At 35.6% G+C, this 24,587-nt stretch overlaps 1 protein-coding gene across 13 annotated transcripts in view; it reads right to left on the bottom strand.

The window, feature by feature from the left end:
* Nucleotides 1–24,587, bottom strand: part of DZIP3 (DAZ interacting zinc finger protein 3) — a 102,039-nt gene that overhangs the window by 24,196 nt on the left and 53,256 nt on the right. For 9 of the 13 annotated variants that reach the window (XR_006888230.1, XR_006888231.1, XM_046658592.1 and 6 more), the window contains 9 exons: nucleotides 15,340–15,416; nucleotides 13,077–13,694; nucleotides 11,150–11,182; nucleotides 9,911–10,080; nucleotides 9,050–9,094; nucleotides 4,844–4,869; nucleotides 2,732–2,897; nucleotides 1,304–1,399; nucleotides 1,026–1,153 (listed from right to left, as the gene is read on the bottom strand). Coding sequence is in view for 11 of the 13 variants with exons in the window: in XM_046658592.1 (XP_046514548.1) it covers nucleotides 1,026–1,153; nucleotides 1,304–1,399; nucleotides 2,732–2,897; nucleotides 4,844–4,869; nucleotides 9,050–9,094; nucleotides 9,911–10,080; nucleotides 11,150–11,182; nucleotides 13,077–13,694; nucleotides 15,340–15,416 (1,359 nt within the window). In the remaining 2 variants the exon portion in view is untranslated. The remainder of the gene's footprint in view (nucleotides 1–1,025; nucleotides 1,154–1,303; nucleotides 1,400–2,731; nucleotides 2,898–4,843; nucleotides 4,870–9,049; nucleotides 9,095–9,910; nucleotides 10,081–11,149; nucleotides 11,183–13,076; nucleotides 13,695–15,339; nucleotides 15,417–24,587) is intronic. The other 4 variants (XM_046658597.1, XM_046658593.1, XM_046658599.1 and 1 more) reach the window with 4 other exon arrangements.

The following is a 24,587-nucleotide window of genomic DNA, read 5'->3' as shown; positions in this document are numbered from 1 at the left end:
AAATATTTCTCCCATTTTACAATTAGTATCCTGGACTCCTTACACTTAGATATTCCCTAGAACTTGTCTATTCTCCCTATTAGCAGTCTAGGAACTGCAATAGATTTCAAATTAGACTTCATGGATGAGTGGTATCTTGTGGTACTACTGTTTATTAAAATAATGTGTTACAGGGGCCGGTCCAGTGGCTGAGTGGTTAAGTTCGCCTGCTCCGCTGCAGGCGGTCCAGTGTTTCGTCGGTTCGAATCCTGGGCACGGACATGGCACCACTCATCCAGCCATGCTGAGGCGGCGTCCCACATGCCACAACTAGAAGGACCCACAACTAAGAATATACAACTATGTACTGGGGGGCTTTGGGGAGGAAAAGGAAAAAATAAAATCTTTAAAAAGAAAATAGTGTGTTACAAATTATATTACTATTTCATCTGATACTAGTTGAAGGCAGTGATTTGTACAGAAAGAATAAAGCAGGACACTTTTTTTTCCCCTATTGAATCAGAATTTTTAGTCTTAGGCATTTAATACTTAAGGTTGTAAGTAAAATGAGAATGGTAAGGGTGGGAAGAGTCTCCAGAAATTTGATTTCTTTTCAATCTCTTAGGCTTAGAACACAAATACTCTGAGAGACCAACATTAAAAAGCATGCAAGTGATTCCATGGTGTCTTTGAGAAACGTACTCATCATAAGCTGTAAAGAAACAGCCAATCATTAGTCACATTTTCACAGATTAGAGCCATGACCTGAAAGTTAATTAGCTTTCTCATGTAATTCTATTATCTTCACACTTGTTCAGCCAATACATGAAAAGCTTAATATATAGAGTGAACAGTTGCTTATTTCTTAATCCAGCTGTCAAGTCAAAAATACAGTTGGTTTTTAAGCAAAGTGAAGGCCTGTGGTTCGCAGTTCTTGACGTGCAGTCACAATGCCACCTAGTGGTTACACAGGGATTATCTTTTAAAGATAGTGTTCATTATGGAGCACACCCAGAATTTCCTGTTATCAATAGATTTGCACTTACTTGGAAACCTTATTGATTCCAAAAGCCACTTGTTGGTTAAGAGATGCAATGATTTTGTCTTTCTTTTTAATCTGCATTTGGTTTTCTTGCCATCGAAAAGTCACTGTTTTCAATTGTCTTTTGAAATCCTGATCAATGAAAAATATAACTTCAGTAATTCTGTTTTAAATCACAAGAAATTGAAAGGTAAAAATTACCTTTAAAAAAAGAAAATACGATTAAGTTTAACATTTGAACTACCTCTGACTCGCCTCAGATCTAATGGCAAAAGTACTTACTTCACACTGATAGTGCAATTTATAAAGTTGCCGTTGTCGAGCAAGCTTTTCCTTCTCAGTTTCTCCATATTCTGCAGTCACCTTGCTGGTTGAGCCCTATTGAGCAAATGGAATATGCATACTTTATTTTCCTCTAAAAAAAGCTCTAATATTTTAGTTATTTAAAGGAGATTTATAAATTGCCATTTAATTCCTACTCATGCTTTATAGGTCTCAATGCAAATATCACTTCCTGATTAGTTTAGATGAATCTGCCTCTCCGCAGTTACAGCATTCACTAAACAATACCATAGTTACTTGTCTACTACTACTAATGAACAATATTACCTGCATGCTTACCAGTTTTTAAGCTGCTTCTTTTGGAATGCTTTTATTGTCATAAGAACCATATGAGGAGGAACTCATTATTCCCATTTTAGAGATGATAAAACTGAGTAACATGCCCAAGGTCACAAAGACAGTAAGTGGAGGAGGCTGAATTCTAACTCAGGCAGTCTTAATTAGCTCAAGCATTTAATTATTATCTTGGTAATTATCACCTTAGTTTAATATTTGACTTCTCCACTGGATTGTAAACACTATGATCACAGGGACCATATCTTAGAATAGCTCTTGACACAAAGCAGGTGCTAAATGTTTTTTGAATAAATGAATGAATAAACATTTTTCAAAAGACCTGTGACATTTTGAGTTACATGAGTGTTGTACTATCAGTCAGGGAATCACTGTACTAACCGTACCCTGAGACAATCAATATTCCTACACATCATATATTATTATACTTAAACCATGGAACAGGTTATCATAAAATTACCACAGGATAGAATTCTCACGGGTAGCTAAAGCAACTGGTTTCTCAAAAAAGAAACTTTCATATGCTTTGTCTGATTAAGTGCTCTATTGAGCACTTAAACCATGTTCACACGTACCTTCACATATAGGTACGTCATTCCCATCAGTGACTACTACCAGGAAAGGAACCAAAGAAAAAAATTGTTGTACATTAACATTTCTTGTAGACATTTCATGGTAACAACCAGGTTTAATTTTAAAAAATGAATAACTTTGTTTTATAAAACTATCTTTCTCAAGAAATTTAATCCAATGGGATTATGCCAAGATTTCATGGGGTTTTTTCTTCTGGTATTTGAAAACTTTTTGTAAGGAATGCATTTGTAATCAACTCTGCCCAACAGATAAAAAGCTAGGAAATGGCTTGAGGGGTAAAGTGCAAAGTTTCCAGCTCCTAAGGTTCATTTTTCCATCATCTATCCCTTTGTCCTTCCTTTCCTATTTTTTCTGTCTCCTCACAAACACACCATAAACCACCAGGTTAACATGCTGTTCAAGAGTCATGGGGAAAACAAAGGTTAACAATAGTTTCTGGAAGAAGGAAGGCAGGGCTGTAACCTCTCCAATCAGGCTTACCTGCTCTATCATGTCCAGAATATGCAATTCATCCAGGCTATAGAACTTGTCTTCAGTAGCAGAATCTTCCTGAACATCACTTGCATCATCTTTCATAAATCTACTGACTGGGTGTAGATTTACTGGCTCTTTCTTCAACTGCTCTTCCTTTCCTACCATTTTTGGGCTATAGTGGTGACATAAGGTGATCTTTTATAATTGTGTAGTTCTTTTCATCTAAGCCATTGTTTCCCAAATTAATACTGTACTGGTCTCATGAGATGCTCAGATTCAGAAGGGCTCAGGGTCAAAGAAAGTTTGGACAGTGATCATGCTGTATATTTCTCTTGAAGATTCACAATGAATTTTAGTATATTTGAGATGGCACTCAATCGAGGTACCTATTCTGTTCATCCCAGTGTTTTCAGGAATTATGAGACCATAGTTCACTTTTCAAATTATAATTATTAACATCAGTTACTTTGGGAAACAATACTTTGGGAAATACTGACAAGCATTTCCACATCTGCTATATTATTTCATCATCACAACATTCTTGAGAGGTAAGTTGGTTTAATCAACTTCAGTGCTTAGGTCCAGTATACATTTAAATAGAGGACTACAAATAGCAACATAAAGTAGATTTTAAAATAGAAGTTTCTTTTGCAATAGGACTTTAAAAACACTGTAGTGACAACATGGATTTCATTAACTAGGAACCATTGAAAAAAGAATGAAAATACTACATGTACAATGGCAATTAACCCATTTTTATACCTATGTCTAAAATTGAAAGGCATGCTACTATTCTTTCAGTTTCCAAATTACCTGAAGAGCTTTCTAAAAATTACATTATTCCAGACACCTCAACAACTGTAAAAATATGATTTGTATTTTTGAAAAGCTCCAGATTATTTCTAAATTTTTAAAGTATAATAATAGCATTGTGATAATATAGGAAAATGTTCATATTACTAAGAGATGCAAACTGAAGCATGTAAAGGTAAAATTACATGATATTTGGGATTGCAAACATTTCAACACAGAACAAATGTTAAGGTTAGATTGAAGCAAATGTGGAAAAATAGTGATAAATGTTGAATCAGGATGATACGCATATATACTACTGTAGATATATTATTCTCTTCACTTTTGTGTATATTTGAAAATTCTCATTTAAAAGCAAAGCTCCTTGGGCGATCTGATGATCATCCAGGTTTGGTCTACACTGTAAGCAAAATGAGCAAAATGATTGATGACACTGTTTCATTCTTTAGTAAGTTACTTTTATGGCATCTAGACATAGCCTGAAAAAAAAGAAAAACCAAAAAACTACTGCTCTGGTGGCTCAACTTGTTGACAGGGAAAGTGAAAACCCATCTTGGATGATGAACTATTTACTTACCAAGTAAACCATATCCATTATCAATGAGAAAATACTAAATACACGTAATGGCGTTACCATTAACAAAATATGTTCTTGTTACCATTTTAAATATATATTAATTTATGTCCTTACAATGAGTTCTCTAAAGTTAGTAATTTTCAGTTAACAAACTTTTTGATGGCTATAACAACCCCTTCATGGAATGTCTCCCCTGCTTCCTTCCTATCATCAAACATATGGTTGTATAATATAGCTCACAGTGATCTTTAGACATTAAATGATTTCTAGGAAAAGTTCAAAATTCACTCAACAATTGGGATAAAAAAAAAACACCACCTCAGGTTAACTAAACAAACCAAACAACTCTTTTGTAAGGGCACCACTGGAACAAACAACGATCTCTTCTTTAAGGTTGTCTTATTTAATCTAGATTTGGCTAACCATAATTTAGGATTTATTTTAAAAGATTTTACGCTGGACCCAAATTAGTCCTTGAATAAAGCAGTTAGCATTGGATGACTCTTGAGTAGCCTTATAGAAAAATGGTGGGAGATTCTATTCTCCCAAAATAAATGAGACTTTAACTTTTTGTTGCTTTCTCTAAAAAGGTGACAACTTATTAAGACAAGGACCTGTCCTTTCTTCTCTTAGTGAGACTACTTCCCAAGACAAGGCTGTGTCATAATGGCAAGGCATACTTTCAAAGTACTAAGAAAAATTTAAAAATTAAATAAACTAATACTTACACTTGCTCTTCTTTTGATTCCTTATTCTGAAAAATAGCATCAAGAATTAGCAATCAATATCAACTACGTCAATACGGTATAGTGATCTGACTTCATTTAGGTCAGTGTTTCTTAAAGTTTTTTGACCACAACCAAAATAAGAAATGCATTTTACACCATGATGTAAACACACTTACATAAATATCTTTATACATAAGTATAAAACAAATCTAAGTTCCATGAAATAAACCTTACCTCTATTATATGTGTTATGGACTGCATATTTCTGTCCCACAAAAATTAGTATGTTGAAATCCTAACTTCACCTCCATGTGATCAATGTGATGGTAATTGGAGGTACAGCCAATGAAGGTAATTAGGTTTAGATCATGCTGTGGAGTCCTCATGGTGGGATTAGTGCCCTTCTAAGAAGAGACAAGAGAGCTAGTTCTCTCTCTCTCCCCACCATGTGATGATTTAACAAGAAGGTAGACATCTGCACACTAAGAAGAGGGCCCTCACCAGACATGAACTGGCTGGCACCTTGATCTTGGACTTTCCAGCCTCCAGAACTGTGAGAAATAAACGTCTATTGTTTAGGCCACTCAGTCTACAGTAGTTTGTTACCGCAGCCAGAACTGACTAAGAAAATGGACTTGTCTTAATTCTGGAATTTTTTTTTATTTCTACTAATTCTATTTCCTTTTTTAAAATAGTAGTTGTGACCCACTAAATTGATTTTGTAATCTACCACTGAGTCATGAAACAGTTGAAACTCATTAATTCAGAAATTGGAAGTGAGTATTGGGGCTGAGTTTGTACCTATTGGTATGTCTTGGGACAGGGTACATGTAATACTCGTTGATGGAATCCCATACTAACTACAAGAGTTCTTGAAAATCTACACATAAAGAGAAAGTACATTGATATATTAAAAATCTTATAGAAAAAGAAGTGCTAGGGAGATCACAATTTGGAGGAAATGTTAAAAAGCCCTAAATTTTATGTTCATTAAAATAAAACTATAAAGGCAACATACTAAAGGTAATATCAATGACACAACATATATTAAATTAAGATTATTACTTACTCTTATATATTACACTTCTATTAAGAATATTAGTTACTCTTATATAAGTTACAATATTACTTTCTACTACCACCTCTTATTTACAAGAAACTTCAGGTCTCCTTCTCCATAGATTTCATGATGTACTTAACAAATTTGTTTTGTTTTATTGTCTGTATACTAAGAGGAATTTTGCGTTTTATTGTCTCACTAATGTCCAGTGCTGATTTGATTCTACAATTTAGAATTATCGACTCCTGCCTTGGTTTCAGTGTACTTGAATAACTGAGTTGAAAAGATCTTTGGTTGTTCATAATGAACATATCTAGTACAGTTAAGTATTTCTGAAACTCCTTTTTAGCTCTTTCCATGACTACCTGATGCCAGTGCATGTATCAGCTTGTCTTACATGCATCTCAGCAACTTCCCTTCTTTAGAGAGGACATCCAATTTGAAGGGCTCAATTTATTTCCTGCCATGTCCTCCAACCCCCCCCAAAGCCTTTACCACAAAGCCTTCTATTCTTCTGCCATCTGTTTCACCTCCATTTTCTATTCCTAACTCTCAGTTCCCCTGGGTGGGGGCTGGAATGGGAAAGAGGATCTAATTAGTGCCCAAAAGAGTTATTTACAATTTGAATATATTAGAAGCTAAACAGCAAATTCCTAGGGAGCATATAGAGTAGCTACAAAGCCTCTATACATGTTAGAAGTTATCTGTACCGTCCCCTCTGTTTGCTAAACAAATTTTACTTTTTCATCATATTCTTCCAGAGAGTCCTTGCTAGGTGTTTTAAGACTCAACTATTGTTAGGTAGAGATGCTGCAAAACAAATAATTAACAGAGGACATAATTTCATGCATAGGGACTTTGTTATCGCTCTGCATAACACAAGCAAATTTCTCTACGTTAGAGGTTTTCATGAGAACTCCTGATTAAAGAATCTGATTGACTTAGCTTTCTATAACTGGTTGCTTACACTACAACTAGACAATTCTTTGCACCTATAATAACAGCAATTGAGCGTATGAATAGGACAGTTCCATATGAAATAGTCATATGCAAAAATTTCAGCATTTTTTAGGTCCTATACTTTAAAATTTAGATATAAGATACAAAATTTCTCTTCTAATGTCCAAGTTTTATCTGGATAAAATTATCTCATTTTCAAAGTATTTCAACTTCTTTTAATAAATGGGAAAAAAATTTAGGATGTTAAAAAAAATTCCTAGATAGTTGCTGACATTTAACAGTAAGTTTTTAATATTACTAGCATATGAAGTTTTGAGTGGTGTTTACATTTATTTCCAGTTGTTTATTCCCTGTTTAATTTCAACTTGACATAGAAGTGGGGCTTTCCATTTAACTAAAACTGAGAATCTGAGTATTATCATATTTTAATTTTTTGTAAATAAGGAAGAGACACACTATACACCTTGGAACTTAGATTTGTGGTCTGACAGCTGTGGATTTACTTGGCCAACTTTATGTAGTATTAGACATGGGACTTACTAATGTTTTAGCAAAAATAAAAACTATCAGCTAAACTAACAAACCAAGCTGTGTTTTATCAGATAAGAACTGTTTAAAAGTAAGAAAAAAATCTTCATACTCATGTCTTTTAAAACAAAAGTTAGTTTTCAAAATAACTTTTAAGTGAAATGGTAAGTTGTAATAAATGACGGTTATGATAAATATGAGAATGATTTGCTATTTTATTGATTAGAGTATAAATAATCTTTATTTTGTTCTTGATCTCAAAAAGTATTTTGTAAATTTACCTTCATTGGTTTTAAATTTCATTTATGATTGAAATTTGTGTATACTTCCAAATGACTAATAACATGGGCTTACCAAATAGCAGGTGAGCAGATAGTCTCAGTTTAAACTATACTCTACAGAGTATATCTAGATTTTAAACCTATATTTCAGGCCAGAAAATAACATTTTTCACCATAAAGTTTGCATAGTGTGGTGGTTAACTGTATGCTTGATAAAAAAAATCCATAGGAATGTACAACATCAAGAGTGAACCAAAATATAAAGTATAGACTCTGGGTGGTTATGATGAGTCAATGTAGGTCCATCAATTCTAATAAATGTGACACTCTGCTGGGGGATGTTGATAATGGGGGAGGCTATGCATGTGTGGGGGCAGGGGGTATGTTGGGAAGTCTCTGTACCTTCCCCTAAATTTTGCTCTGAAAAAAAAAAAAAATTGCTCTAAAAAAATAGTCTTAATTAAAAAAAAAAAAAAAAATCAAGCCAAAAAAAAAGACTTGACTTTCCCTTGTAATTTTCTAAGCAATTAAGAGACTTCTTGCTAAAACTGTGCTACAGATAAGGGCCGGCCCGGTGGCGCAGCTGTTAAGTTCGCACGTTCCACTTCTCGGCGGCCCGGGGTTCGCTGGTTCGGATCCCCGGTGCGGACATGGCACTGCTTGGCAGCCATGCTGTGGTAGGCGTCCCACGTATAAACTAGAGGAAGATGGGCACGGATGTTAGCTCAGAGCCAGGCTTCCTCAGCAAAAAGAGGAGGACTGGCGGTAGTTAGCTGAGGGCTAATCTTCCTCCAAAAAAAAAAAAAACAAAACAAACAAACAAACAAAAAAACTGTGCTACAGATAGTAACTTGTTCATTTTCCAACTGGCAAAAAACAAGGAAGAGGCATGAAAGAAGCTTCTTATATTTACATTCTTACATTCTTTGTACATTTTATTGCATTGTTGGCAGAATCTTAGACACAAAGAAGAAAATCAAGATTTCATAAGGTTTTAAAAAATGCTTCTGAACATATCAGTAGTAATATGATGAGAAGTTGTTTTTAAAACATTGAATAGTCATTTTTAAAATGAAAGTGGTATGCAGAAATTAATGAAATTTCCAAGTGACTAATTCAGTTTCATTATTTGTATATTTAAATGTATAAATTATGATTTAGGAAGATAAAGTAGGGCACACTATAAATCTAAATCATTCAGGGCTAAGATATATAGACATCTATAATCATATATTCAATAAGCTATTGACATTTATAAGTCATTTGTGCTATATGTCTACTCGGACTAATTTTAAGTTCTAACAGTGAATCCATGTACCAAACCTAAGTGTTCATAATAAGATATTCCTCTATTACAATGCTAACACAATCTCTTACCTTTTTATTCTTAGTCTTTTTCTTTTTCTTTGGTTTACTCTTAACCTGATAGGTAAGAAATAAACCATTTAATTAATATGCAATTCAAATTGCACAATGGGTTATTTTGCTAAATATATTTCTCCTAACCACTGAAACCTTTTATCTTCTAATATAAATCATATTTTCTTTCTAGATTCTATGGAAAATTTTTTTCATTTCAATTTTTACTTTAATCTCAGGCTTCCGCTCTTGAGAAATCACTGATGTGTAAAAGAACAAGATATAATGTCAATAAGTAGGCTACGGAAAAAAGCTCATAGATCATCCCTTGCACATGTGCATGCACAAAAAACAAAGAAAAAGGCACTTTAAAAAAAATCAATATATTCAGGTCCATAAGATGAAAAATTAAGCCTAAGAAGAATTTAGTGACTATATTATAACTGTTACCACTTATCTGTAAAAAAATACAAAGATTCCACCCTGGACGATTTTAATTCTACTGCTGTGCAAATGTGTTGAAATATGTCTGTTTTCTCCTCTTTTCTTCCTCCTTCTATTCCCCATTATGCTTTCTTCTACTTTCTATTAACCTCCCACATCCACTCCCATCACTCAGGATGAAGAAACATGTTCAGAAATCTAGCATAGTGCCTGGCACATAAAAAAAGTGTTGAGTAAGTGTTGGAAAATCAATGGTTAAGGCAGGAAAGATTATGGAAGAAGGAGTGGGGAAAGGACCATTCCAATTCAAGCTGTGTGTGAACATTATGATAAATATAAACTAAGATTGTCTGGGAAGCTTTAAGTACAGCACATGCAACAAACTAAATGCCCTGATTAAGTTCCTCTAATTCAAATACTAATGAGAGTTTATACTTCCTGGAGATCTTTAACAGATTCTGTTGAAGATTCACTGGGTATCGATGCCCCATCTTTATTCATTTCTGTTAACTGTATTTCAGGGTTTGATTTCACATTTATATTGTATTCCATGAGAGGTGGACTTAGTTCTTCTTCCTCATTCTGCAACTCTTCTATTTCAATACCTAAATATGAAAGACAAACCACTCAAAATCTGAATGCACACAATTTTAGTCTCTTATCACTACTATAAATATGTTTACAACAAAAAACACCATCACATAAGTAGAAAAGACAGACATCTTACTTTGTTCAATTTCTAGATGAAAATGAAATGCCTATTTATCAATGACCAAACAATAGGTACATATACTAGCCTAGAACCAATCAGTATGAACCCAAATGCTAAGATACTTTACTGTTATTTTAAGTAGACTCTAGATATTAGATATTCTAGAACTTAAGTCGACTCTAAATACTACGTTTCTCAGTATCCTGACACTGACCCTATTAATACTGCAACTAGTATTATTTTAGGATATGAATGTGAAATATAAAGAAGAGAAGGAAAAGCCAGATTTATTTTTTCCTTTTTTCTTCTTTTTCATAATCAAAGGTTGTGAAAGGGTATCAGCCCCCTGTTGTGTGACCTCTTTATTGACACCATGCTCCTTGATATTGCCCCAGAGATTCAATCTTATAACTTGTGGACTTCATCAGACTGGTCGCAGAAGGTCCAAATAAAACCCATAGCGTATTCTCTTAAGTTTAATTTTACTCCAAACAAAACCCATGGTGTTGTTTTCTTACATATAATTTTAATTGCAGAATATGAATTATACTGAAAAAAAAAAAGCACAGAAATGGAAATTAAAAAATTAGCAACTTACCACCTGGCAAAAGATAATAGCCTAACAATGGATAGTTAACCAATAAAAGCTACCTAAACTAAACAGGAGCATATATGGGTAGGTAGAACAAGCAGGTAGGCACTTTTGCCCGTTGAAGTGTTCCGTGTGTCAAAAGGTTAAAATACTATACTTGGGTAAACCCTGGGGCACATGCACTAGGACCAAGAGAGAGTAAAAAGGCTCATACTAGGTTCAGCTGACCAGTAGTAATTTCACATGATTTTCCAAGCTTGTAACAATTATAGTGTACCATACAGTTTATCTGACCAAGTAAAACTCCTATATATCCCTTAGCTATCCTAATTGAAGGTCACCTAGGCATTGTGTTTTTAAACATACTTACGTTGACTGCCTGTTATTGACTGTAGAGCAATTCCTATGATACATAAAGAAAAAATTCAGATGTAAAATTGCAAATGCAACCAACAAATATCTGACTGGGACTAAGAAAAGCCAGAAGATTTTTACACTGCATCAATTAATATTACAACTAACTGTAAAAATAAGCACTTTCACTCATGAATCCAGTTTAAACAAGCATAATCTTTAGATTATAACATAAAGGTTATAAACCCATGATTAGAAAAAGAAAAGTAAACAAAATTTTGATAGTTTATAATAGATAATGACTAAAATATAAGCACTAAAATATAATAAGTAGCAAATTCTTACAGTTTACAAAGTCTAAGGTCATTAAGTAATAACAGTCAATTATCAATCAAACCTCCATTCAAAGTTTGAGCCTTTTTTAGTGATATCGATTACCCTGATAAGCATTCCCTCTCTTTTTCCATTAATATTCATTAAGCACCTATGATATATCAGGCTGTGTTAGTCTCTAGAGACTGAATGATGAAGAAAAAAAGACAACTTTCATAGAGTTAGTGGGACAATGGATATTAATCACATAAGCAGATACACAAATGAAAACTGCAACTGTAATAACTACTAAGAAAGAGATCTAAGATGCTTGGAAAGTCTTTGTTAAAGGGACCTGACTAATAAGCTCCTCAGACCACCTGTGTGAGAACTGATTGAAACGTCTTGAATTTATTTAATGCTGAAAGCATTTTCCCAAATTTTACCTTTAGTCTCATGAGTTTTTGTTATTTAAAATCTTAAGAGTAAATGTAAAAAAAAAAAAAAGCCTCTAATTTATAAGTCAAGAATTCTTGCCTGACTTCCTTATGTCATCAAACTCAGCCTTCTCTTCTTTTATGCTGAAAGAAAGCTCTTAAAGATTAAGCAGGAAAACACAATGGTATCCCAGAGCCTTGGTAAAAGGACTGGGACTGGGGTCTAGCAATTATCTCTGAAGAAAATCTGGACCAGTTCAATAATTACTAGAAACTTGGGAAATTGTACGTTTAAATAGCATCAATGTGTTCATCAGTTGCTCACTAGGTAGGTAGTCCAAGTAATAACTTGGGATTAGGAAAAGTCAGCCAGAATAACATAGCAAGGGTTTCAGTGATTCTAACATCCCTTGAACTCCACTTCCCACGAGGACAGCTGAAAAGCTATCCTGGCATGTGGCAGAGGAGGTCTGAAGTCTTTCCCATATCAATAAACAATGTCTGGGAATGGCCACTGCTGACCTTAGGCACTGGCATAAATGTTATCTGATTTTTTAAATGACTCATGGCCAATGGACAGCTGCCAAACTTTTAAACTAAACGTCAAGGTTCTGCTAGAAAAGAAGAGAAACATATTACCCGTGGTGTCTAAAAGGGCATCGTTGAAACACACAGTACCTGTATTTCATAATTTTAGGCATTCTTAATTTTGTAGAAGTAATAAAACTCATCTACTTAAAAATCTTCAACAATTCCTCTATGAAAAGACAAATTCCTCAACATGGCAAGAGAAATCCTCTTGAATGTATTCTATGAACTCTCCCATACTTTAATCTCAGTAAGGCTCAACTTTTTAGTTCCCTGCATGATAACACATTTTTATGCTTCTACACTTTTGTTCTTGTTTCCTTCTGAAACAGCCTTCTCCGTCTTCTTCACTTGGCTAACTTTTGCATGTCATTTAAGAATTCCTTAAATATTATAATGTCCAGAAAGAATTTTTGGACTCTCTTAGGCTAGGATTTCCCATGGTATTCTGGAACATTTCTAGCACTATAATTTCTATTAGCTTCTTGATGAGTTTATTCTCCCAAGAACGTGAGCTCATTCAATCTTCTGCCCTTACCACTGTGTCTGGCACATAGCAGACACTCAGTGAAGGTTTTCTGGGTGAAGTAAATAATTATTCTGTACCTTGCTGATAGCAGGATAACATCCTCTGGATGATTTCTGGTACTGGTATGCCTAGGTAGATGGACAGCTGATGGTAATCAAGGGAGATATTTTCAATGGGATTCTCCTTCACTTTGTCAATATCCTCTTGCTTCATCCCAAGGCGCAGAAGAATATCTGAAACTTTTTTCCAAATTGAATTGAATTGTGACTCAGTGAGACCATTCATCAAAATCTCACTAAGGAGGATATCCCTGTATTTGCACAGCCTCAGGATGTCTGCAGACTTAGAGAGATCAGAAGATGGTGGTTCCATATTCCAGCCTTTTTTTGGTGCAGGGAATACATTCAAATGTTTTATGAGAGCTAATAGGAGGTATAAGTCAAACTGTTTGGACTGTGGTAGCTCCTTTTTTGGGGGATAAAGCAGATGCCATGCTCCCCCCAAAGGGTGATTGGTCCAAAGATGGTTGTAGTAGGGTTCCAGCACATTCTTGTGTATAAGAAGCTCTTTTTTCAAAAGAGGGGGTGGCAAAGCCTCATCAAATATTTGCCGGACAATGTCAGTACCAGAAATAATAATTATATGAAGCAGATGATAGAAATAATTATAGTCAAGTTTGAAGATAGGCATTTCATCTGAAAATGAATTTTGAGAAGTCAAAACATTCCATATTAGTGCTCTTTTTCTACGTGGTCTCTCGCATTACATCCTAACCTCCTGTAGGACAGGGACTATTCCAAAAGAATGAAGTCCAGTACAGTGCTTTGCCACAGCCACTGCTCAATAAGCATGCTGCTATCTGTCTAGCTGTCAAAAGATCCAAACAAATACAGTATGCTCCCAAGCAAAAGTAATCACAAAGACTAACCACCACAGAAGCCTTTCAACCATCCAGGGTTTTGTTCAAGTAAATGAGCTTTGGCAACCAAATGGCATAAAAGTATTGGGGCTTCAAAAATTCTGAAGATTGTCAAGAATAGTAAGAGCCAGTGTTAATTATACTTTACTTAGGCAATTATATTTTATCTTAATCAGCACTGTCCAATAGAAGTTTCTGTGACAAAAATGTTTTAGATTTGCACTGTTTGCTAGCCACTGAACATTGGAAATGCTGCTTGTCTAACAAAGGAACTGAGTTTAAGATTTTATCCGATTTTAATTAAATTTAAATAGCCAATATGGCTCGTGGCTATTGTATTAGACAACACAGAACTACATCAAGAAACATAAAATGATGTAATGCCTTGCTACTCAAAGTGTAGTCCATGGACCGGCAGTATCAGCAGCAACATGGGAGCCTGTTCAAAATGCAGAATTTGAGCCCCACCCCAGAGCTACTGTATTGACACCTACATTTTAACAAAATCACCATATGATTTAAATATATACTAAAGTTTCAGACACACTGATCTAATGAATGAACCTCATGTTCTTACCCCCTCAAGAAATAAGATAATGATTAAAAAATAAAAAATAAAGTGGAATAAGGCATGACACTGAGCTATTTGGTATTTTCTGATTTGGTAGCACTTTCAAAGGAGAAAAGTAGACTGAGGTGAATTAGAAAGTAGTGAGAATTTTGTATGTGATGGTATATTTTTTGAACATCAAAATATGTATTTATCATAAAATGTAGTTTATTATTTTATCCTTCAGGACTGTTTTAAAATTCATATTCTCGCTTGACATATTTGACATACACTGTGGAGGCAAGCAAGGTTACAAAGCAAATGACCCAGGGAGCTTTTTCTGGGTTGCCAAATAAGGAGCTGGCTGGGATCAGGGACATTGATTCCCCAAGCAAGAAGGACAGCCACTAAACTCTTCTTCCATGGGACTAGGAGCCCTTCAGGTCTCCAAGTGCTGAACAGCTGGTATTTCCTAGCACACTCCTAAACAGCTGGCACCTAAGTTTAGATTACTTGGCCTTGAGCCCAAAATGTTCATTCCTTTCATTTTGCTGTATTAAGAGGGAATGCAACAAGGGAGGGGCAGTTGGTAGGGAACATCTGCCGGAGTACAACCTCATTGTGTAGTCACAGCTATGCATCAGACCTACAAACCTCTCTAGAGGATGCCAAGGTAATGTGAGACCCATACACCTGCTGATCTTTCTGTCCCTGAATTCCAGCCTCCGTCAAGTGATGCTTGCCCAGGTAAACCCAAGCCCAGTGAATGACAAACACAAACACATGGATGTTAATGGCACGATACTTTACAGAGCAAGGCAAAATTTTTAACAGACTTTTCAATAGAAGACATATAAAAATAAAATAATACCTTTTGTATTAAATTTTAAACTGATCTTCGGTCTTATATCAGTATCAGTGATTTTCAGAGACATCAACTTTTTATAACTGCAAGTGGAAAAAAATTAAGTTACAGTCAATACCAAAGTCAGTCAAGATTTCTGATGTGAGCATGGCTAAGTAAGTGAGCATTCTCTTCTCCTCCTCCTAGAAATAATTTAAAAGGAAAGGAGAAAAATGAACCAAAAAAATTACCAACAATGACACAATGACAACCCCATAATGACATTTTCATTAGAATTAAGAGGCAAATAGAATTGCTAGATTTCACACAAAAAGAATCAAACAACTACTTTATTTGCAAGAAGGCAGTGTGGTAGCAGGGAAAAAAAGAAATCTCTGCATTGTAAAAAACCAGCAAGGGGCCAGCCCAGTGGTGTAGCAGTTGAGTTCGTGCACTCCACTTGGCGGCCTGGAGTTCGCGGGTTTGGATCCTGGGTGCAAACCTACACACCACTCATCAAGCCATGCTGTGGAGGTGTCCCACATACAAAATGGAGGAAGACTGCCACAGTTGTTAGCTCAGGGCCAATCTTCCTCAGGCAAAAAGAGGAAGCATGGCAATGAATGGTAACTCAGGGCCAATCTTCCTCACCAGAAAAAATAAATAAGTAAATAAATAAATAAATAATAACCAGCAAACCTGGGACTCTGCCCAGGCCTTCTTCCACCACAAAGTCTTCTTACTAGCAACTATTCCAAGAAAACTCAACTCATTTAATGCCTAATGATTAAAAATAAAAAGAAAGAAAGAAAACTGGCATAACATCAATACAAATAACTAGAAAAAAATTGACAGAAAAAATAGCAAAATTTACTAAATAAAGCAAACAATAAGTAAATGTTGCCATGAAACAGATGAAAAAACTTGTGACTTGGCTTTGAAATGAACTCTTCCACAGAAAAGAAAACAAAACAAAACAAAACTGACAACAACACTAGAATGTAAGTTCAGTAAGGACAGAGATTTGGTGGTGGTGGTGGTTGTTAACTGATTTTTATCACCAGCAACACCATAACACTGCCAACTATCCATTATATCGGAAACACCTTGACCTCTAACAATATGAAGTACTGGCAAAGACACTGAGTAAAAGGAATTCTCCTATACTGCTGTGGGTGTTAACTGGTAAAACCACTGTGGGAAACAGTTCAGCAAAATCTAGCAAAGTTGAGGACAGGCATAGATGGCCGAGCAATTCTACTCCCAGGTATATGTTCTGGAAAATATTTTACATATATGCACCGGGAGACATGTACAAGCATGTTCCTCATAGCACTGTTGTTACAGCCTAAATTTGGAAATAACCCATATATCTATCAATGGTAAAATAAAGTACTATAGGCATACAATAAAATTACAGCAATGAAATGAAAAACTGTAATAGAATGAATCACACAAATAATGTATAGTTAAAAATCATAAAAACATGTGTTTAAATTTATATAAAGTTCAAAGCAGACAAAAATTAAACTACCCTTATAAGTAAGAACATATTATGGAATTTATAAAATATTTAGAAGTAAAACATACGAGAACAAGAGCACAAAAGATGGGAAGAAGTGAAAACCTTACTGTAAGGTTTGTACACTATACTTGATGAAGTATATTATTTAAAAATAGACTTTCATAAGTTAAAAATGTATATCACAAGCCCTAGAACAACCACTAAAAGAAAATTTAAAAACCCAGAAAATAAAAAACAAGGAACAGATGGAAAAACTGAAAACCACCAGGAAGACGGTAGACTTAAATTCAACCGTATCAATAATTATAGGAAATTTATATGTAATAAACACCCCAATTTAAAGACAGATATTGTCAAGCTGAATATAAAAAAAGCAAGACCTATGCTGTCTATAAGAAACTCTCTTTGAATACAAAGACATATAAAAGCATACTTTGTTTTATTGTGCTTGCTTTATTGCGCTTCGCAGATACTGTGTTTTTTACAAATTGAAAGTTTGTGGCAACCCTGCATCAAGCAAGTCTATGGGCGCCATTTTTCCAACAGCATTTGCTCACTTAGTGTCTCTGTGTCACATTTTGGTAATTCTCACAATATTTCAAACTTTTTCATTATTGTTATATTTGTTATGGTGATCTGCGATCAGTGATCTTTAATGTTACTCTTGTAATTGTTTTGAAGTGCCATAACCATGCCCATATTAATGGTGAACTTAATTGATAAATGTTACATGTGTTCTGACGCTCCACAGACCGGCCATTCCCCGTCTCTCTCCCTCTCCTTCAGCCTCACTATTCCCTGATGCAATATCGAAATTAGGCCAACTAATAACCCTACAATGGCCTCTAAATGTTCAAGTGAAAGGAAGAGTGACACATCTCTCACTTTAAATCAAAAGCTAGAAATAATTAAGCTTAGCAAGAAGGCATGTCAAAAGCTGAGAGAGGTCGAAAGCTAGGCCTCTTGCACCAATTAGCTAAGCTGTGGATGCAAAGGAAAAGTTCTTGAACAAAATTAAAAATGCTACTCCAGTAAACACACAAATGATAAGAAAGCAAAACAGCCTTATTGCTGATATGGAGAAAGTTTTAGCGGTCTGGATAGAAGATCAAATGAGCCACAACATTCCCTTCAAAGCTTAATCCAGAGGAAAGCCCTAATTCCCTCCTATTCTACAAAGGCTGAGAGAGGTAAGGAAGCTGCAGAAGAAAAGTCTGAAGCTAGCAGATGTTGGTTCATGAAGTTTAATGAAAGACGTCATCTACATAACATAACAGCACAAGGTGAAGCAGCAACTGCTGATGTAAAAGCTGCAGCAAGTTCTCCAGAAGATCTAGCTAAGACCATTAATGCAGGTGGCTACACTAAACCACAATGTAGACGAAACAGCCTTATATTGGAAGAAGATCCCATGCAGGACTTTCAAAGCTAGAGAGGAGAGGTCAATGCCTGGCTTCAAAGGTTCAAAGGACAGGCTGACTCTCTAGTTAGGGGCTAATGCAGCCGGTGACTTTAAGTTGAAGCCAATGCTAATTTGTCATTCCGAAAATCCTAGGGCCCTTAAGAATTATGTGAAATCTACACTGCAGTGCTCTAGAAATGGAACAACAAAGCCTGGATGACAGCAATCTGTTTACAACATGGTTTACAAAATATTTTAAGCCCATGTTGAGACCTACTCCTTAGAAAAAAAAATTTCTTTCAAAATATTACTGCTCCTTGACAATGCACTTGGTCACCCAAGGGCTCTCATGGAGATGTACTATGTTGTTTTCATGCCTGCTAAATACCACATACGTTCTACAGCCCATCAATCAAGGTGTAATTTTGACTTTCAAATCTTATTATTTAAGAAATACATTTCAGGGGCTGCCCTGGTGATGTAGTGGTTAAGTTAGCCCACTCAGCTTTGGTGGCGAGGGGTTTGCAGGTTCAGATCCTGGGCGTGGACCTATATACTGCTCCTCAAGTTATGCTGTGGCAGTATCCCACATACAAAACAGAGGAAGATTGGCACAGATATTAGCTCAGGGCCAATCTTCCTCACCAAAACTAAAAAAAGAAGAAGAAGAAGAAAGAAAAGAAAAAGGAGAAGTGAAATACATTTCACAAGGCGATAGCTGCCCTAGATGGTAATTCCTCTGATAGATCTGGGCAAAGTCAATTTAAAACCTTCTGGAAAGAATTCACCATTCTAGATGCCACTAAAAACATTTGTAATTCATGGAAAGAGGTCAAAATATCAACATTAACAGGAGTTTAGAAGTTGATTCCAACCTTCATGGATGACTTTGAGGGGTTCAAGACTTTAGTGGAGGAAGTTACTGCAGATATGATGGAAACAACTAGAGAACTAAAATTAAAAGTGGAGCCTGGAGATATGAATGAATTTCTGCAATCTCATGGGATGAAGAGTTGCTTTTTATGGATGAGCAAAGAAAGTAGTTTCTTGAGATGAAATATACTCCTGATGAAGATACAGTGGAGAATGTTGACATGACAACGAAGGATCTAGAACTTTACATAAACTTAGTTTATAGAGCAGTGGCACGGTTTGAGAGGAATGACTCCAATTCTGAAAGAAATTCTACAGTGGGTAAACGCTATCAAATAGTATCGCACGCTATAGAGAAACTGTTTGTGAAAGGAAGAGTCAATGTGTGTCGCAAACTTCATTGTTGTCTCATTTTAAGAAATTGCCACAGCCACCCCGACCTTCAGCAACCACCACCCTGATCAGTCAGCAGCCATCAACATCAATGCAAGACTCTCCACTAGCAAAAAGATTACAACTCACTGAAGGCTCAGATGATGGTTAGCATTTTTTAGCAATAAAGAATTTTTTAATTAAGGTATGTATAATATTTTTTTAGACATAATGCTATTGCACACTTCACAGACTATAGCATGGTGTAAATATAACTTTTATATGCACTGGGAAACCAAAAAATTCATGTGACTCACTTTATTGCAATATTCACTTTATTGTGGTGGTAAGTATGCCCGTGTAGGTTGAAGTGGATGGATGCAAAAAGATACACCATGCAAATACTAATCAAAAGAAAGCTTAAATAGCTATGTGAATATCAGACAAAAGAGACTTAAAACAAGAATATTATCAGGGATAATGAGGGATGTTACATAAAGATAAAGGGTAAAATCAAAAAGAGATAAGAATCTCAACTATGTATGTAGACTCTAATAAAAGAGCTTCAAAATATACAGACAGATAGATACCAAAGACAAAATATAGATATCAAATTTCAACATTTCCCTCTCAGTAGCTGATAGAAAAACTAAATAGATAATCAGCAATGATACAGAACACTGAAACAAAACTAATAAACCAACTTGTCTAATGTACAGAATACTCCACTAACCAAAAGCAGAATATAGATTCTTTGCAATGCACATAAAACATTCATCAAAATATACAATATTAGGGGTCATAAAACTAATCTCCACAAATTTTAAACCTGTAATGCTAGAAAATATGTTCTGTAACCACAAAGGAATTAAACTAGGATTTAACATCTGGAAAGATAGTCGAAATATCCCCAAACATCTGGTAATTGAACAACATACTTCCATAGTTAAACACATACACATAGGAAATCAGAAAATAATTTGAAAGAAAAATTTAAAAACAACCTACATATCAAAATGTATGGGACACAGCAAAAGCAATGCTTAAAGGGAAGTCAGTTTGTAAAAAAGAAAGGTCTCAAATCAATAATTTTTAACCTTAAAAAAATAGAAAAACAAGAGCAAACTGAATCCAAAGCAAGCAGAAGCAAGGATATATAACAAAGGTCAGAACAGATATCAAGGAATTGAAAACAAAAATATTAAAAATCAAAAACTCTTTTAAAAAATCAACAAAATTGATAAACCTCTAGCCAGAATAATCAAAAAAAAGGAAAAACAGACACAAATTGCCAGCCAACATGAGGAAAAAACAAGGTGACATCACTACAGAATCTAAAGACATTAAAGGAATCATACAGGAATATTATGAATAACTTTATGCCAATAAATATAACTTGGATGAAACTGACAAATTTCTTGAAAAACACAAACACCAAAGCTCATTAAAGAAAAAACAGCTAATCTTAGTAACTATGTATCCCTTAAAGAAATTTAATTAGTACTTAAAAAAGAAATTCCACAGAGAAAATTCCAGTTCCAGATGGCTTCCCTAATGAATGTTTAAAATATTTATAAAAGAGATTATACCAATACTCAGCAACTCTTTGATAAAATAGGAGTGGGAACATTCTCAAACTCCCTTTAAGGAGGCTGGCGTTACTTTGATACCAAATCCAGAAGAAGACATTACAAAAAGAAAACTGTACCTCAATTTCCCTCAGGAACAGCAGAAATCTTTTAAACAAAGTAGAAAGTTGAATCTAGTGACAATTCTCTCCTTGACCAAACTCTAGTCAGGCTCCTCTGAGCTCTTTTTCAACTAGGTCTCACCCTTGTCCATGTCCTCAAATTCAGCAAGAATCACTCAAGCCAGCAATCTCACCCAACAGCAGAGCACAGCCAACAGCCTAGCTAATCACAAAGCCCAGCACGTGACCCCGCCCAACTTCAAGGCACAGCCTGTGGCCCTGCCTGGTCACAAAGCACAGCCTGAGACCCCATCTGACCAAGAAGCCTGGCCTGTAGCCCCACCTGAATGCAGAGTCCAGCCAGTGGCACCATTCGGTGGGGGAGCACAGACTGAGGCTCCACCTGAGCAGGAGCAATTGCTGAGCATAGCCCCCAGCCCTGCCGAAACACAGAATCCAACCAGTGGCAATGCCCTGCCAGGGATCAAAGCCTGTGAACCCGCCTGACCAGAGGTGATTGCAGAGCACTAGTAGCCCCACCTGACCACAGACCATAGCCACCAGTCCCTCCTGACCAGGGAGGCCACCCAGGAGCCCCACTTGAACATGGAGCCCAGGCACCAGCCCAACCCAACTGTGGAGCCCAGTCAGCACCACCCCACTCCCAAACTCAGCACAGTCTATGGCTTCACATAACTAGAGAACCCAATAGGAAGCTCTACCTGCCTACCGACACTACCAGCTACTCATCCAGTACCCCAAGCTGAGCTGACTGGTGAAGGTCTTTCCCTGCAGAAACAAACCTATAACGTCTGCAAGAGGAGACCATGTTCTCAGATGTGCAGACACCAGTACAAGGATACAAAGATCACAAAGCCTCAGGTAACACAGTACCACCAAAAGAAACTAATAAACCTCCAATAAGTGATCCTAAAGAAATGGTGATCAGTAAACTATCTAAGAATTCAGAATAATTCTCTTAAAGAAGTTCAGTGAACTACAAGAACACACAGACAGACAGCTAAATAAAATTAGGAAAACAATGCAGAAACAAAATTAGAAGTTCAACAAAGAAATGGAAACCATTAAAAACAAGCAGATAGCCTAGAGCTGAAGACTACACTGACCGAGCTGAGGAATTCATAAAGAGCTTCAATAACAGACTCAATCAAGCAGAAGAATCAGTGAACTCAAAGACAGATCATTTGAAATTATCCAGTCAGAGGAGCAAAGGAACAAAGAACAAAAAAGAGTGAAGATAGTTTACGGCCCTTATGGCATAACAACAAGAGAAACAATATACACATATTGCAATCCCAGAAGGAGACAAGAAAGAAAGGGACAGAAAGACTATTTAAAGAAATAATGTCCCTTTACTGAACCTGGGGCAAGAAATGAACATTCAGATTCATGAGGCTCAAAGGACCACAAACAGGGTGAACCTGAAAAAGGAATACATTGAGACAAATTATAATTAAATTGACAAAAGTTGAAGACAAAGAGAGAACTTTGAAAGCAGCAAGAGAAAAGCAACATTGCCTCGACATGCTTGGCAATGATTTTTTGGACTTGACACCAAAAGAACAAAAAACAAAAGCAAAAATCAACAAGTGGGAACACATCAAACTAAAAAGCTTCTGCAGAGCAAAAGAAATAATCAACAAAATGAAAAGGCAACCTATGGAATGGGAGAAAATATTTGCAAATCATATATCTAATCAGGGGTTAATATCCAAAATATATAAGGAACCCATACAACTCAACAGCAAAAAATGATGATAATAAAATAATAATTCAATTTAAAAATAGGAAAAGGACGTGTACAGATATTTTTCCAAAGAAGATATAAAATAGCTAACAGGCACATGAAAATGTGCTCAACATCACTAATCATCAGGTAAATGCAAATCAAAACTACAATGAGATATTACCTCACACCTGTTAGAATGGCAATTCTCAAAAGACAAGAGACAACAAGTGCTGGCAAGGATGTGGAGAAAAGGGAATCTTTGCACACTGTTGGTAGGAATGTAAATTGATAAAGCCACCAGGGGAAACAGTATGGAGGTTCCTTAGAATACTAAAAATAAAATTGATCCAGCAATCCCACTCTGAGTATATATTATATATCCAAAGGAAATGAAATTTATCTGGAAGAGATTACTTTGCTGTTGCTTTGCTTAGGGATTTCTATCAATTTGTTCCCTAACCTTTAGAAGTTTATACTCTTAAGAATGGAAATATTGGGGGCTGGCCCCGTGGCCGAGTGGTTAAGTTCGCGCGCTCCGCTGCAGGCGGCCCAGTGTTTCGTTGGTTCAAATCCTGGGCGTGGACATGGCACTGCTCATCAAACCACGCTGAGGCAGCGTCCCACATACCACAACTAGAGGAACTCACAACAAGAAATATACAACTATGTACTGGGGGGCTTTGGGGAGAAAAAGGAAAAAATAAAATCTTTAAAAAAAAAAAAAAAGAATGGAAATATTGTTGCATATCTTCACATACAGGACAGAGAATCAAAGAATAGAATTGCTTAATAAACGGAAAGCACAGTTATACAATTTTAAGGATATTTTAAGGGTAGAGAACAATGATAAATTTTATAGTCTTCAAAAATATATTTGTAATTATTTACATTTGCCTTAAGTTATGTAACTAAATTGAATTTTTTACCATTAAAAATAAAGCAGAAATCCAAGTCTAGTTCTATATTACTCTTTAGTGAGTAATGACCATAAGTTCGGTCTATACTGTTTGGTTCTAGAAGTGTTTACATTGTGCAAACAACCAAAAACCCTTATATTTGTGAGATTGTAACATTATTCACAAAAGCCAAGACATGGTAACAACCTAAGTGAATGTCAGTGGAGGTTGGGGGAAGGGAATGACTACAAAAGAGATTTTGGGGGAACATTTTGGGATGATGGAAATATTCTGTATCTTGATCATGGTAGTTGTTACCCAACTTTATACAAAGAAACTCATCAAAATGGGCAAAGGATATAACAGACGTTTTTCCAAAGAAGATATACAGGTGGCCAATAGACACATGAAAAGATGTTCAACAACACTAATAATTAGGGAAAGGCAAATCAAAACTACAATGAGATACCACCTCACACCTGTCAAAATGGCTATAATTAACAAGACAAGAAATAATAAGTGGTGGAGAGGATGGTGGAGAAAAGAGAATCTTCATTACACTGCTGGTGGGAATGCAAACTGGTGCAGCCACTATGGAAAACAGTATGGAGATTTCTCACCTAAATGTATGCTTCTAAAGAGTAAATTTCACTATATATAAACTATAGGTTGAAAAACTTGATCTATAAAAAAAGTTTAGTGTTTAGAAATGGATTTATAATTGGTACATTTATAAAGAATAACAAGGAAATGATTACTGTGAAGGT

This window comes from Equus quagga, chromosome 4, assembly GCF_021613505.1.
Source record: "Equus quagga isolate Etosha38 chromosome 4, UCLA_HA_Equagga_1.0, whole genome shotgun sequence".
NCBI lineage: Eukaryota > Metazoa > Chordata > Mammalia > Perissodactyla > Equidae > Equus > Equus quagga.
This window is presented reverse-complemented; position numbering and strand designations above follow the sequence as displayed.